General features: G+C 38.2%; 1 protein-coding gene across 1 annotated transcript in view; it reads left to right on the forward strand.

Moving 5' to 3' along the window:
• The window catches only part of LOC309580624 (uncharacterized protein C8orf34 homolog), a gene marked incomplete at both ends in the record, with an annotated part of 143,006 nt that overhangs the window by 23,820 nt on the left and 104,455 nt on the right, over positions 1 to 14,731 (forward strand). Inside the window, 2 exons of the mRNA XM_082294738.1 lie at positions 905 to 1,036; positions 9,050 to 9,178. Of these exons, the coding sequence (XP_082150864.1) occupies positions 905 to 1,036; positions 9,050 to 9,178 (261 nt within the window). The remainder of the gene's footprint in view (positions 1 to 904; positions 1,037 to 9,049; positions 9,179 to 14,731) is intronic.

Genomic DNA, 14,731 nt, shown 5'->3' on the forward strand with positions numbered 1-14,731 from the left:
CTTACATCCATGATTTCCTGGATGCGCATGTATCTACTCAACAGGTACATGCGCATCAAAACTCTGTGGTTTTGAGCATGCAGAATAAATCCTGTTTGTCCAGCAGATACTGAATTTAATATAGATTGCTGTCTGTCAGCTTGATCTATATGTATATCATGTAAGTATGGATCAGAGTTACAGAATGGAAACACTTCCAGTCTCAATGAGAGAATTTCCCTTGCTGTCCTCTTTCTTTGTTTTCCTTTTCCCTCCCATGGTGTATTTGTGCCGGAGATTAAGCTCTATTGAGGTATTCTCTTTAATAATACACATTTTTATATACTTATCATCCCAACCCTTAAGAGGAGATGCTATGCTACTTTATGAATTCTGGTGTGAATAATTTATGATTGTAAATCTTCAGAAGCATTAAAATAATATTCTGAAATAGTATCTGCTCTGATTGTAAAGTAGAAGTCTTGGTTTTCATATTCTGGTACAAGCTGCTATTACAATATTAGTTTTGTGTTTAAAAGTTGACTAATGATCTGTTTCAGACTATAGTAGATCTTAAATAGTTGCTGATAGTCAAAATATTAATCTACTGACAAATCAACCATTTATATTAAATACTTAGTTTTAACATAGGCAGTAAAACATGTACATAACATTGGCATTAAAGACTTTTTCATAACAAAAAATAGACTTGTTTTTGATGAAAAACCTATTAATTTATAAGTTTTAATATTTAAGAAGTGGAATAAATATATTAAATATAAAAGAAATCAGAAATAGGAGAAAAAAAAGTGCTGTCTTCAATTTGGATTGATATACCTTGGGGTTTTTTTGATTAATTATTTGTTAAGTCTTTGAAAAATGACTCTACAAATGTTATAATTATCTAATTTGATTCTTTTAACAGAAAATAAAGGAACAAGAAGAGATTTTAGAAGTTATGATAAGCCTTGGCAGGTAAATGCAAAAAAGCCTAAAAAGTCAAAGAGCGACCTTGCTGTGTCCAACATTTCTCCACCATCACCGGAGTCCAAGTCATGTAAGAAAGCTTCACTACATTAATAATTTGTGCATGCATTCCAACCTATAGCATGTTTTTCTTTTGAATTAGGTTTAAAATGGAAAGCAAACTGTGAGCAGATGAAATGCCTATATATATATATATGTTAGAAGAGTTTGATTCTTGCCTTAATCTCACTTGAATTATGAGTATTTTATAATGCCCTGTGTTGTCATCTGTAGATAGAAAAGAATTCTGGATAGATGGATTAAAAAATAGACTTATATCTGGGTGTCATGCACTGTTTTATGTTCGGATACTGATCATGGTTTGATGTGTTAGTTTGCATTGCCATTTTGTAAAATCTGTTCTGTTGATATTGGTCCTAATAGTATTTTTTCTGTGGGTCAGGCAATGCAAAACTCTGAATTATGAACAGATACTGTTCCAGGTATGGGAGTAGTGTCAGATGAACAGGTATACTGTTCTGAGAGTTGCTGAAGGAATCTAAATGTACACTGAAAGAAAAGACAGAATAGAAACAGAGCGGCTGAAGAGAATATTGTCTGTAGAAAATTAGTGAAAATGGAGACAACAAGCCTTAATGAAATATAGTGCTTCCTGTGTACTGGCTATTGAAGAAATCTAATTTTTAAGATTGATTCTTAATGTTGTTTTTTTCCCAAATAAATATATCTACAATATGTATACATATAAAAATATAGTTACACACAGATTGGTTTGTACAAGATTTTTCTCCAAAATAAATTGAAAAACGATATTTTCTTCTCTTGACTCTTGTAGCTTTTTGGAATTTTTCTAATAGCCAAGTCTTTGTAATAACTCTGAGTGTACCAGATGAGAACAGAGATATAGTATGCTGCAATACAAAGTTTGTTTTCTTTCCTCTAAAAGCAAGATGGGAAAGCCTAGACTTCAAAGAAGTCAAAGGAAAATTACCCAGTGACCTCACTAAGTCAAAGTACCACACAGCAATGGGTAAAATAAATCATGATAAATTTATGCAATAGAAAAACTGTGCTTTTGGGTGATTAACAGTCTTGTGTGGTTATGAAACACTTTTTACTGAAAATAAATAACCGCAACAAAAATAGCTGTTACAAGTAGCTGTGTCCCATTGTACAGGATTTTCTCAGGATTTTTTTTTCTAGAAATGGAGCATTGGTCTCTGTTTCTTCTTCATGAATCACATTCCCTGCTTCAAAAAATCTGAAATTTTATCATCAATTCCACTGTACCTCTCAAAATGGCACATGAATTTTTAAGTCTGTTCAAAAGAAGCATGTGGATTTTAATTTATTTTCAATAATAAATAGCAACATTCAAATAAATGCTCATAGTCACCCATAATGTGTATCTAATCAAACAGATTTGCTGGATAACAGGAATTTGTGGAGATCCACTGTCAGAAACAGTGGCCAAAGGTATTGTGAGCTGTCCCTCTCATCATACTATGTTCCTTTCTTCTGCCCTGTGCTTGCTCTTCATACTTTGTGGTATGCATCAAATAACTTTCATGCCATCTCTTAAAGATCTAGAGTTCTGTGTCATTATCCCAGATAAGGGGGTGACATCACGTCACTCCCCTCACTTGTGGGCCTGCTACAAGTTTCGTGCTTGTTGGTCCTTAGCTTGTCCCATTAGAGGGACAAAGAGGAGGCTGGGCATTCTAAACTACCAGGTCTCATGTCAAACAAGGAAATACTTTATACATCCATAGTAAGACTGGGGTCAAGGATCTGTCCTTGTAGACTGAAGGACACTTAATAATACTCTTCAGCTGGTAAGACTATTCTCAAGCTACCCAAGTTCCCAGGTCTAGAAGCAGTGTGTGGGAGTGCAGCTTTGCCTACAAAGGAGGAAGAATTAGGATATGCTTAATGCAACTGGACATTCATAAATACATGGCACTACATGGGATTGATTCTAAGTGTTCTAAAAGAGGAGACTAATATAATTGCAAGGCCTTTCTGTCATCATTGAAAGGTCATAAGGATTGTGGGATGTTCCTGATGATTAGAAAAATGCAAATATCTCATTGATTTTGAGGAAGGGCAATCTGATCAGCCTAACCTCATCCTCCACACAGACTATTGAGCAAACTTTCCTGGAAGGTGTTCCTAGTCACAAGGAGGAAAATGTGATTTGGAACATCAAACATGGATTTATGAGATCATATATCTGATCAGATCAACACAGTTGCCCTCTTAGGTGAAATAACTGCCTCTGTAACTAGAGAAACAACAATGAAGGTTTCATACCATGACTTCAACAAAGATACCTTGGTCAGCTTCTCATAGTATCCTTATAACTGAGTTGATAAGATATGGACTGAATAAGTGGACAAGAAGATGTATGGAAAGTTAACTCAGCTGGTGGATTCAAGGGATTGTGACTTGCAATGCAAATCCAGTTGAAAAGTCTATCTTTAATGGCATGCTCAAGGGACTGGTACTGACATCAATGCCATTTAAAAGAATTTCCTAATGCCCTGGATTATGGGATAGAATTTCTCTTAGGTTTGTAGGTGAGACCAAATTGTGGGAAGTGGTTGGTATTCTGGGTAGCAGGACTGCTATTCAGAGGGAGAGGACCGAGAAATGGGCTGAGGAACCTCTTGAAATTCAACACGGGCAAATTCAAAATCCTGCATCTTGGATGGAATAACCCTGAGCAATAGTGTAAACAGGGTGTCCCAGTTTTTTTTTTTTCTCCCTTTCTCTTGGACCCAGCTTAGAGACACAGAAAGGCACAGGATTGATGTTTGGCATAGGGCAGATGATAGGGAATACAGTATCATACAGTCATCCCAGGACAATGGGATATGTGTGTCTGGAAAGTAGCTTTGCAGAAAGAGATGTGAGATGCTGATGGACAAGGACTCGGAATATGAAGCAGCAGTGGCTGTGTGCTCATGTGGTGCTGAAGGGGACCTGCATACCAGGCTGCAGTAGCAAGAGTAGAGCCAGCAGTGTTTGTTTTTGAGATTGCATCTGGAGCACATCATGAGACATAGTGATGTACTGGAGCAAGTCCTGTGGAGGTCCACCAAGATGATGACAGGGTTGGAGCATGTGATGGACAAGGAAAAGCTGAAGGAAATTGGTTTGGTCATACTGAAGAAATGAATGCTCAGGGGAGATTTCATTGTTACCATCAACTGGTATGCTGGAGGATGGTAGAGAAGACATAGATTCTTCTCAAGAGCGTTTAGTGAAAGGGCAAGAGGAAACAAAAATGATACTGCAAGGGTAGTCAAACACTGGAACAGGTTGTCCGTAGAGGCTGTGAAATTGCCATCATTGGGTATACACAAAACTGAACTGAATAGTCTGAGCAACCTGCCCTGAATGGACCAGTCTAGGGGGCAGCAGACTGGGCTAGAAGACTTCTAGAGGTCCTTTCCAGCCTAATTATCCTCTGCTCCCATGCTTTGCAGTTTATGCACTTCCATTTTTTTTTCCATGACGCTGATTTAAACCTTAATTAATCTTATTGTTTTCATTACTTACACCTGCATGAATGTTTTTTTCCTTCAGTAGAGTGATGTTGACTACAGTGTGCATGTTATTCCTGCACAAATTTCTCTTCCTTAAGCTTTCAACTTTTTTACTGGAAAGATACCTCCACTCCCTTCTCCTTCCTGTTATGATCTCAGGTGCACCTGAAACACACAAACAAGAAGTGTTAATATCTAAGCCATCTAACCACCTGTTTGGTGTGTGCAAAACCAGAATTAAGCAGAAGCTGCTGCTGTTGTCTGGCAAGGAAGAAGCTTGGAGCCAGGGGTGGCTGTGTTTATGTAAATGAAATGTTTAAATGATCACATTCTGTATTTGAAGAAAAAAAAATTTGAAAGTTTCAAAATTGTTTGTAAAACAGACTTCTTGCTTCCCAGCTAGCTACTTCTAGGCAAAATAGGTTGATCTCTTCACCACCTCTATGTTAAACCAGATCACAGATTATCATTTCATGCTGCTTCAGTTCAGCGTTCTCACCACATCCCATTTCCAAGTACGATGTTGTGTACTTCTAGCTACTCTCGGTCAGTCTTGGGCTGTAAGCCAACATTCTCTTAGCCTTTTAGTATCCAGATGCTGTGTAATCCAGTTTGGATTTATTATGAAAGAACTCTAATCTGAATGCTATTACAAGATGTAAATGCATGAGTAATGTTATGCTCGATTAAATGATACTTATTTTTGTTCTTTGATATGTAAGATGGTCATACAATGTATTAATGAAAGGTAGGATTTAATGAGCAACTGGTCTGATTCTGTGTGTAGATCATGCATTGGGTAGATGAAACCAGTACTGATCTTGTACCATCATCCAGCAGAAAATAAAGGTGTGCTGATTTGTGGCAGAATTCATAACACAATTGTGAATTAATCTAATGGGCATTTGTGGCCAGAGCACACCACCAGCAAATCAGAAGTACTGGCAAGTGTGTCTGTCCAGTCTCCTAAGATGAGATGGTGAAATCTCAGCTCCATAAAGGAGCTACCTCTTTCCATACAAATGCTACAATGTAGATGTAATAAATCCTCTGAATTGTAGCCAAATAATTTCAAGAGGAAGTGTTATATAAATCTCTCAACAAAGATGAGGTTGAGGTAGGTAATGTGATGAGGGATTTGAAATTACTGATATGATTTTGTGGAATGAGTGAGTGTAATAAAGAAAGATGAAGGTCAGAGTATAATGAAAGGATTTTGCTAAGTGTGTAGTGACACGTGCATGTAAACGATTTACGAGACTTCATGCATACTGAGGAGGATCATGTAGTTGAGGAGATTCTAAAGAAGGGTCATATGGTATTTGTACAGTTCTGAATGCTTCCAACAAAGCCATTCGTTTGAAAATTACCAGTGCTTATTGATCCTACAGCTGAGAAGATACAAGTTTATATTTTGAAAAAATCTACAAGCAAGCAGAAAATGAACTTGAAAGGACAAACACATGGCACATGATGCAAGTAAATAGATGTTGTTTTAATATTCATTCATTGTTCGAAAGACTAGGTAAGCAGGAAGAGCTGTGTCTACTCTGGAAGTAGTAAAAATTTCAGTCAGTTCTAATTCTGTTTAACTTCCCCCTCTGTTTTGATTCCTCAGAATAAGCCAAATCATTGTTGAAACAATTTGTATTGAAACTTAGAAATACTTCATGACAGCATACCTATTTTGGTACCTTTTCACTGAAGTACAAAATGGTTCAGTAAAACACAGCTGATTGTACACTAGCATGCAAAGCAAATTTCCGCCATGGTTTTGACTGATTTCCCACTATCTATCTAGGGAGATGCAGTCTAAGATTCCTGTGTTTCTGAGACATTTCTCTGAAATTAGTAACCAGGTCACTGTCTTGAGCAAGTGTCCCTACTTTTCAAGAACAAGAGTCTTGATACTCTTTTTTCCTGATGTGAGTTGTTCCATGTACTTGGCAGTTGCTGATCCTGGAAGCTCCACAGCTGTAAAGTAGAACTTACATTTATTTCATCCAGTTTCTCTCCCGTGACAAATTTTGCTTCAGAATCATATGGTTTCTCAAAAATTCTGTTGTTTTTTATTTTGAAAAATGTGTTTTGTTTCAAACTGACATGGTATCAGATTCTAGCTTGTGGAAATTTTCTGCAACCTGGAAGTTCCAAGGTTTGGTCCTCTTTTTATATGGTTTTACTATGTTAAATTGTTGCCTGTTTTTATTTTGGTGGTACTGTGACATTTTTTTTGGTATGGTAAGTTCAGTGTATGGAAAGAAAAAGTCTGTTGTACTGCTAGTGGGTGATGCTGTATAGTATTGGCACATGGAAGGGTGATGGTAAGATGACTGCAGAAGACTCCCAAAGGAGCATGTGATCTCAATGTAAAACAAAGGTGGGTGAAAACAGAGAGAACTCTTTATAGAATTCTTTTTCTAGTTTATTAAAAATTTCTATTTACAGTTAGTAAGAGTTTTGAAAAAATACTAAGTTTTCTGTAAATAAGAAAAAAAGGATTAGAAATGCTGAAGTTGTCCTGTTTAATTTGTATATGATAAGGTCTGTGAATAGAGTCAGTTTTTGTCACACAAGAATTTCTGTAACTTTTAATTGACTTAGCAGTTCTTAAGCCAGGGAATTCTAAAATAGCAATTGAAATTTATAACTATCAACAAAAATTACAAACGGCTCATCTGAGTAGAGACTACTCGTACCCTAATACCTTAAGGCCTTTATGTATTTACTGGGAATCACTACAGCTCATTATTTCCATTGTTTTGAGAAGGAAACACGTTACTTGTCTTTTTTGAACACAGAGCAGAACAAGACTCTGACACTCCAACTTGCTTCTCCTCCCCTTCTTCTTATTGAGGGTTCTTGTGTCTCTTTCCTTCTATTCTTACCTCTGTAGGTCTTTTTTAGTGTCTCTTGTCTTCTGTCTTTGCGAATGTCTGTAATTGCAGTATAATATATTAACGTCCCTAATAGCCAGGTTCCTAAGTGGGTGTTACAGATCAGGATATACTCTGGGTTGTCAGTTTCTTTGGATGTCTGTTTTGAAGATGACTTGGTTTATGTCTACAGAAGGTAGAATCATGTTCTTTGTGAAAGAAGGACTTCAGCATAACTTTGTCCCATTTCTTTACCTGGAAAAGTGACTATTGACTTAACTCCACAAGGGAAAGTTGAAGTTGATTCAAAGTGGAGCAGATTCCATATTCACACAGAGTCAGCGATAAGGCAAATTTCAATACCAAGTTATTTAACACGTTTTGTAATAGCGACCAGACCTGATGTCTGAGCATAATTTCCCCATACCATCATAAAAGCACTCTGAAGTTCCAAATTACCATGAAACCTTTTTAGCACAATCTGTAGGAGTCTGTAAGTTGCCTTTGTAGCATGTAGTGAAAATGAAGTTTATAAGCATAAATTAGTTGGCAGCTGTCAAAATAGTAAACAAAAATTTTGAAGCTGGCCAGGATATATTGGGCATTTTAGGCTTTTCTTTGGAATTATTTCTAAGTGAGTGGTCAGCAACTGGTAAATGACGGTTGGTAAAAGTGCAGCTGGTCCTTTCTGGTGGAAAGGTGGACTAGTCATCGTCATCTTCACACCAGCATGTGCAGTTCTCAGCATGGTAATGCTGTGTTTGGAGACAACCTAACAATTGCATTTCATGGCAAAAGCAGCAGCTCGCTTCTGAACACTGGCAAAAAACCCATGTTAAACTGCAGTTTCAGAAACAGCATTGTTTTTGTTGTTATTTCTACAAATTGTTCAAGATGTTCACATTGTTCAATGAAGCTCTGTTCGTTGTGCACCCTACATATCTCAGACACTCCTCTTTGTTGTAGGTAAACTAAGCTCAGCAGATGAGATACTGTTCTTTTAAAATTAAAGGCTTTGGTAATAGATAATGAACATCAGACTATAAGCTCAGGTCTGTGCTTCCCAAAGGTTGAGCTTGTTTAAGTAGCAAAATGAAGATTAGGGGCTGTACAGCATGAATGATAGAGATTTACTTTGTTTCACTGTTTTTAATGACCTGTGTTATCTACACTTTATGATTTTTGAAAAAACAAAATTGTTTTAAAAGCTGTATCTAAAATATTTTTTTTTCTTCTTTATAAAATAAGTAGTAAAGCCAAAAGTACCAGTTACTCATTTTTGTTTTGACATATTTTCTTACTGACCCCTAGGCCACACAATTCTATTTTGTTGTAAGTGAAGTACCATCATGTGCAATAGTTTCAATATATTTTTTGTTGTTGCATTAGTTTCTTTATTATTTGGAATTATTAGTGTTATTTATCCTGTTTACCAATTAATTCAGTTGCAAGAATCATTTAGGTATGCATTTGTTCATAGATGTTTTTATTTCACATTGACCAAAAAAAATATTTCCAGCTGTTAAAATAAAAGGATAGTTAAGTAATTTCCACTCAAGATACTTGAGCTTGTAAACTCACTGTGCAGATTTTTTTCTACTGTAGGAGTCTGAAGTACCAAATCTAAACTTCATCTATATATCTGTGTATATTTAGTGCCAAGGTCAATAGAGCATCCTAAATGGGATTGGAAGACAAAACCGGAGAACCATGATTTTGATGAACTAAATCATATTCTTCAAGAGAGCAAAAAGCTTGGAAAAGCCCTTGAGAATCTGTCTCGCAGTAAGTTGATTGATTTTAGTTTTTTAATGTAACCATGCAGCCTGAATTGTAATTTGGAAGTATATAACAGGAAGGTGGTCTTCTATTAAATGAAGACCAAGGTCATTGACATCAGCAGTTACATTCCTGTTGATCAGGTTTACAGAATGTCTGAGATAATTCAGGAGCTCTCCTGGAGACTGAAAGTACTACCCCTGCACCAGCTGGTTTTTTTTTTCAACATTAGTTTTCTACCAGTTTAGTGAGCTGGATTAGCTCATAAAGTGTTACAGCGGGGATACTGCAACACGCGTATCAAACAACGAGGCCGGTGGAAAAGAAATACCTATGGACTGATTCTTGATAGATGTTTCAGAAATGTTTATTTCTCCAGCCACATGGCCGGGGCTCTGCCAAGGAACTGAGGCAATCACGGGACCCGAGGGTCCTTGCCCGTGCAGGGGAACACAAAACAACCAATGGGGAACGAGGCTGAGCAGGGGCTGGGAAACCCCGTGTGTCCCCTCAGGGCCCCTCTCCCAGGACTACATGGCAGGGGGACGGCCCCAACATTTCACCAGTTTATTTTTAACAAAAAGAGATTTAAAACTGAACATTGGAAACAACTGGATAAACATGAGATAACAAGGACAGTTTCAAAACAAAACAAGCCACCCTCCTGAGTCTTCAAATGTCCAAACAGATTCTCTGGAACATCTTAAGGCTGGCAGAAGGGAGACAGGACTCTCCGGGCATGCTTTGTGGGGAAATTGAGGCAGGAGAGGGTTTCTTCCATTTGTACCTGTTGGAACTCTGAACAACAATAGTTAATTTCTTCCCTCCCCCTCTTCATCCCCCCACTCAGCACTGGAAAGGGATTTTTGGGGAAACAATTGGTAAAGGCATGATTTTGTGAGGGAAACCATGGGGTATAAAACTGATTAGGGATAAATTGGGGATGGGGTAAACTTAAGAAAGGGTTCATATTGGGTATAGGGTAAAAGGGGAAAGTAGGCTGTGGGTAGGGAAGCTGCTGGGATGGATATTGTTTATAACTTTTTGCATAACAGCTGCCTTTGACTGAAATACCCCCAGGCCCAGTAACATTTGCTGCTTGTAAACCCTTCTTTCCTTATACTATATCAAATTGCACAACTTCCCCATCTCCTACACTTTGCAGGTAGTTTTTAGGGTTATTCTTTTTAATAGCAGTTCTGTGAACAAATATGTCTTCCTGGTTGTCACATCTTGTTATAAAATCATAATTTTGTTTAACATTATACCATTTTACTCTTCCTAAAACCTTAGTTACGATGATTTTTTCCTTTTTCCGAGTGGCTGCTGTTTTCTGTCTTACTGTTTTTGCTTTCTCTTTCGCTTTCGCTCGCTCCCACGTTGGAGCTGCCAGGGCTGCTGGGGCCGTCGGGGTTGCTTGTGCCTGCGCGCTCTTCGCAGGGTTGCATTCAGGGCAGTGCCGGCCGGGCCGGGCTGGGCTGTGCCGTTCCGCTCCCTGCACGCTGCTGCCTCTGCTCTCAGCTGTGCTGCTACTGCCTGGGGCCGCACCCATGTCTTGGCCAGGCCCCTGCTCCAGGGTGTGTCTCGGCTAGGCGCGGCTCCGCTCCACCGCTGTGAGCTGCCGCCTGCGCGCTGCCCCTCTCAGTCGGGCGTTCACGGGGCTCGCTCCACCACACGCTGCATGGGGCTGGGCGGACACTGCCGGGTTGCCCTGCTCCCGCAGCGCCTCGCTCCGCTGCCGACACTGCAGCTCGCACCGCTCCACCCGCGTGCAGGAACTGCCTCGCTGCTGCTCGCAGAGCGCTCGGTCCACATGGCCTGGGTCGCACGGACTCTGAGGCAGGCTTCCCTTCACCAAGACACAGCTGACATTGCTCAACAGTCTCGGTAATTAAATAATATTCACGAAAATATTCTCCCATTGGCATATATTTTGACTCAGAAATTAACTGTGTCCAAACGGTCTTCCAAAAGTCTTTGGTAGGAATTAAATCCCAAGAAACGTAGAAAAAGTTCTTAAACAACCATGCCAGGAAGTGTTTCAGTTCCTTTTGAGCCTGAATTAAGCTAAAATTTACAAATCGTTGTTCAAGAATCTTTTCAAGTTTTAAGATCAATGTCTATATGCGGCTCTGAGAGCCAAGAATCTTTCCATGGTTCCTCCATAATTTAGAGATGGAACAGCAAAACAAAAACAAGAAGAGAAATCCAGAGTTTACTCACAAATCAGTCGCTGTCCTTAGGGATTGGGGATCGCTCTGCTCGCAATTCTCTACCATTTGTTACAGTACAGGGGGATACTGCAACATGCGTATCAGACAACAAGGCCCGTGGAAAAGAAATATATATGGACTGATTCTTGATAGATGTTTCAGAAATGTTTATTTCTCCAGCCACATGGCCGGGGCTCTGCCAAGGAACTGAGGCAATCACGGGACCCGAGGGTCCCTGCCTGTGTAGGGGAACACAAAACAACCAATGGGGAACGAGGCTGAGCAGGGGCAGGGAAACACCGTGTGTCCCCTCAGGGCCCCTCTCCCAGGGCTCCATGGCAGGGGGAGGGCCCCAACAATAAAGAGATCAACAGAGGAGGCTGGTTTAATGAAAATGGTGGGAACATGCAGCAGGGAGGTTTCTCCTTTGTGTGGTAGCAGTTAAACAGGATAAACCTTTGTGAAACCTTAACCTCATTGATGGAGTTCAGACCTGTTATTGAAAAATATTTAGGTATTTTGTATCCATCATTTCCTTGATCTCCTAGTTTTCAAAAAAAATTAAAATATTTTAAAGCATCTCAAATAAATACTCAGAAACATGAAATCCAGTTATTTTATAATAAACCTCATGTATTATCCCTTAAACACTCATGTAACGAGTAGCTCTGAGGTTTAGGAATAGCAGGAATAGCTGCTCTGTTTTAGTTTTTCTTTTTCCTTTTGCTGTCTTTCCTGTAGAAGAGAATTTTGAAATACATTTGTGGGAGCAAGTACTGCTAACAGTTTTTAAAGTATGAAATGATGACAAGTACTCTTTGCTGTGCTAGATGAAAACTAGGTGTGGCATGATCTGGGAGATATTTGTGTGAGAAATGCTTATTTCTTCTCTCTTAAAATTTTATACCTGGCAGTTCTTGATTTACTGGCGAATTTTAAGATAGGGGCATCAGAGACAGAGCTGAATGAGGAATGGAAGATTTGTTTTGTGAAGAATTTTGAGGTTCAGCATTTTTCCAAATGGCACCAAATACCCAAAACTAGTTTGCCCAAATCACACTCTCCCAAATGTTTTAGGTTGATCACCACAATTATATTCTGAGAAATTCTCCTACTTGTATTATAGTAGTGTAGTTACAGAGCTTTTTTGAAATACTTTTCTAGTAAATTGATCTATCTGCATGTAAGGAGCTAAACCAACTCTGGTCAGAGTCTTTGAGCAGCCTTACTATTGCCTGACCGTGATGGATGTGAGTGTAGTTTTCACGCTTTTCTCCTTTAGAGACTTGTAGCAAAGTTATTGCACAGATACAGAAACAATTGTTTTGAATTTCAGAAGGGGTTATTTATTCACTCTCTGGCGATATAAACCAATCAGATGTGAGAGTTCAATAATTAATGCCTAAATCCACTCTTCAAACCTACATCTTTGTCTTTCCTTCAGAATATTGTGAAGGTTCTAGTTTTACCTAGATCTACAACTGTACATCCTTAAACCTAAAATAGATTTTGCAGCATTCTGTGCCTCTCTTTTCCTCACAGTTTTATAACTGGAGTGTAAAACTGTGCAGCTTTTCTGGGTCCTACACTTGGACTGGGTGAATGTACGTGGTCAGCATTGTTGGAGTCTGTTTTTCATAGTTATTTCACAAATGAAACATTCTTCACTGTTTCGTGCTAGTACTTGATGCTTTCTGGTCGTTTGTCAAGATAATACAGAATTTGAATCCCATCCCCCAAAGTGATTTAAATCACTTGCAGCCTGATAATAAGTTCACTTCCATGAATGTGCTCTCTATTTCTTCATCCAGATCATTAATGGAATTATTGTCAGACCTCTTCATGATCCCATTTCAGATCTGACAACCAGCTATTGAAAACTACTCAGTAAGTCTGGTTTTTCCCACCAGATGTTTATCTTCCTTGCAGTGTTTTCACATAGATTGTAATTCACTAATTTTTTTTCACTGAAGTGTCATCTAGGACAGTAAACAGAGTCTTATAGCTGAAGTATTTAGCATCTGCTTCTTCCTCTTATCCACTAAGCAAGTTTCCCAGTTGAGAATGCAATTAGACTAATTTGACGCGATGCATTCTTGATGAACTCATGTCCGTTTGTTCTTACCGCCTTTCTATTCCATTAGATGTTGATACATTATTTATTTAGCAGTTTTGTGTATGATTCTTGATGTTGTCTGATTTAGGTTTGGTGGTTAGTAGTTCCCCACATCTTCTCTTTTTCAAAGAAAGATATGTATTTGCCCTTTTCTGTCCTCTCTATTCTTGAAAGACAGTTGCTAATGGATTAGAGGTTTCTTCAGTTGGTTAGTTAAATGCTCTGGAGTGAATTTCACAAGAGTCTGACAACTTGACTGTATCTAAATCACCAGCATATCTTTCAGCTTCCCTTGTCTGTCTCGTAGTTTTTCCTCTTAAAACCACTACTGTTAAGCATCTGGCTGCAATTGATTTTTTTTTGTAAAGACTGAAGCGGTGAAAGTATTTAACACTGGGAATTCTTTGTATCATCTCTTACTTGCTTTCCTTCTCTTTGAAGTAGTAGTTCTGTATTTTAATTTGTTCTCCTTTTCTGGTGTATTTATAGGATCTTTTCTTATGGCTTTTTGTGTTCTTTTATAGTTGTTAGTTACTCTGCACTTTAACCTTTCTTTTTTTTTTTTTTTTGTATCATTTAAACACTTGCATCAGATTAATTCTAAGCTATATGTCCTTGTTTCTATTCTAAGCTATATGTCCAAGGTTTTGTACTTCTGATATTCATTTAATTTCAAGGAATAAAAAAATTCTTTGCTATTATTTCTTACATGTCAGCATGATATAAAAAATCAAAATGAAAAATGTGAAAATTTTCTAAAAATAGAAAAGGTATAATTTTGAAAATAAATGAGGGTTTTTTTTGTTCTCCCAGAGATAGAATGTAGATTGCACATAGGAAACAGGGGGCTTAAATGAATAGAAGGTCTAGGACTTTAATTCTGTGCTGTACCCAAATAAACATCCCATGTGGTGAATTTTAAGAAAGCCATCACAAGATCCCATGTCTATCTCTCGTGATGCTTGTTTTGGGCTGTCTAGTTAGTGCTTTTGGTTCTACAAGTGTGCCATTACTCTAATGCTGCATTTGATAATAATCTTATTTTGAAGTGTTGTGGGACAGACACTGGGCTCAACAGAGGGCTGAGTACACAAATGTTCAAAATATATTATCAATGGCTTTATCCAGCACTCTCTCTTTTGTTCTTCAGTATTTTAACAGGGAAGAGTGACACATGAAATGAAATGTTTGAAGTTAAATGAATTTTCCATCAAGTCCTGGATCCAATTT

Source organism: Coloeus monedula (genome assembly GCF_965178545.1).
Source record: "Coloeus monedula genome assembly, chromosome: 1".
Lineage (NCBI taxonomy): Eukaryota > Metazoa > Chordata > Aves > Passeriformes > Corvidae > Coloeus > Coloeus monedula.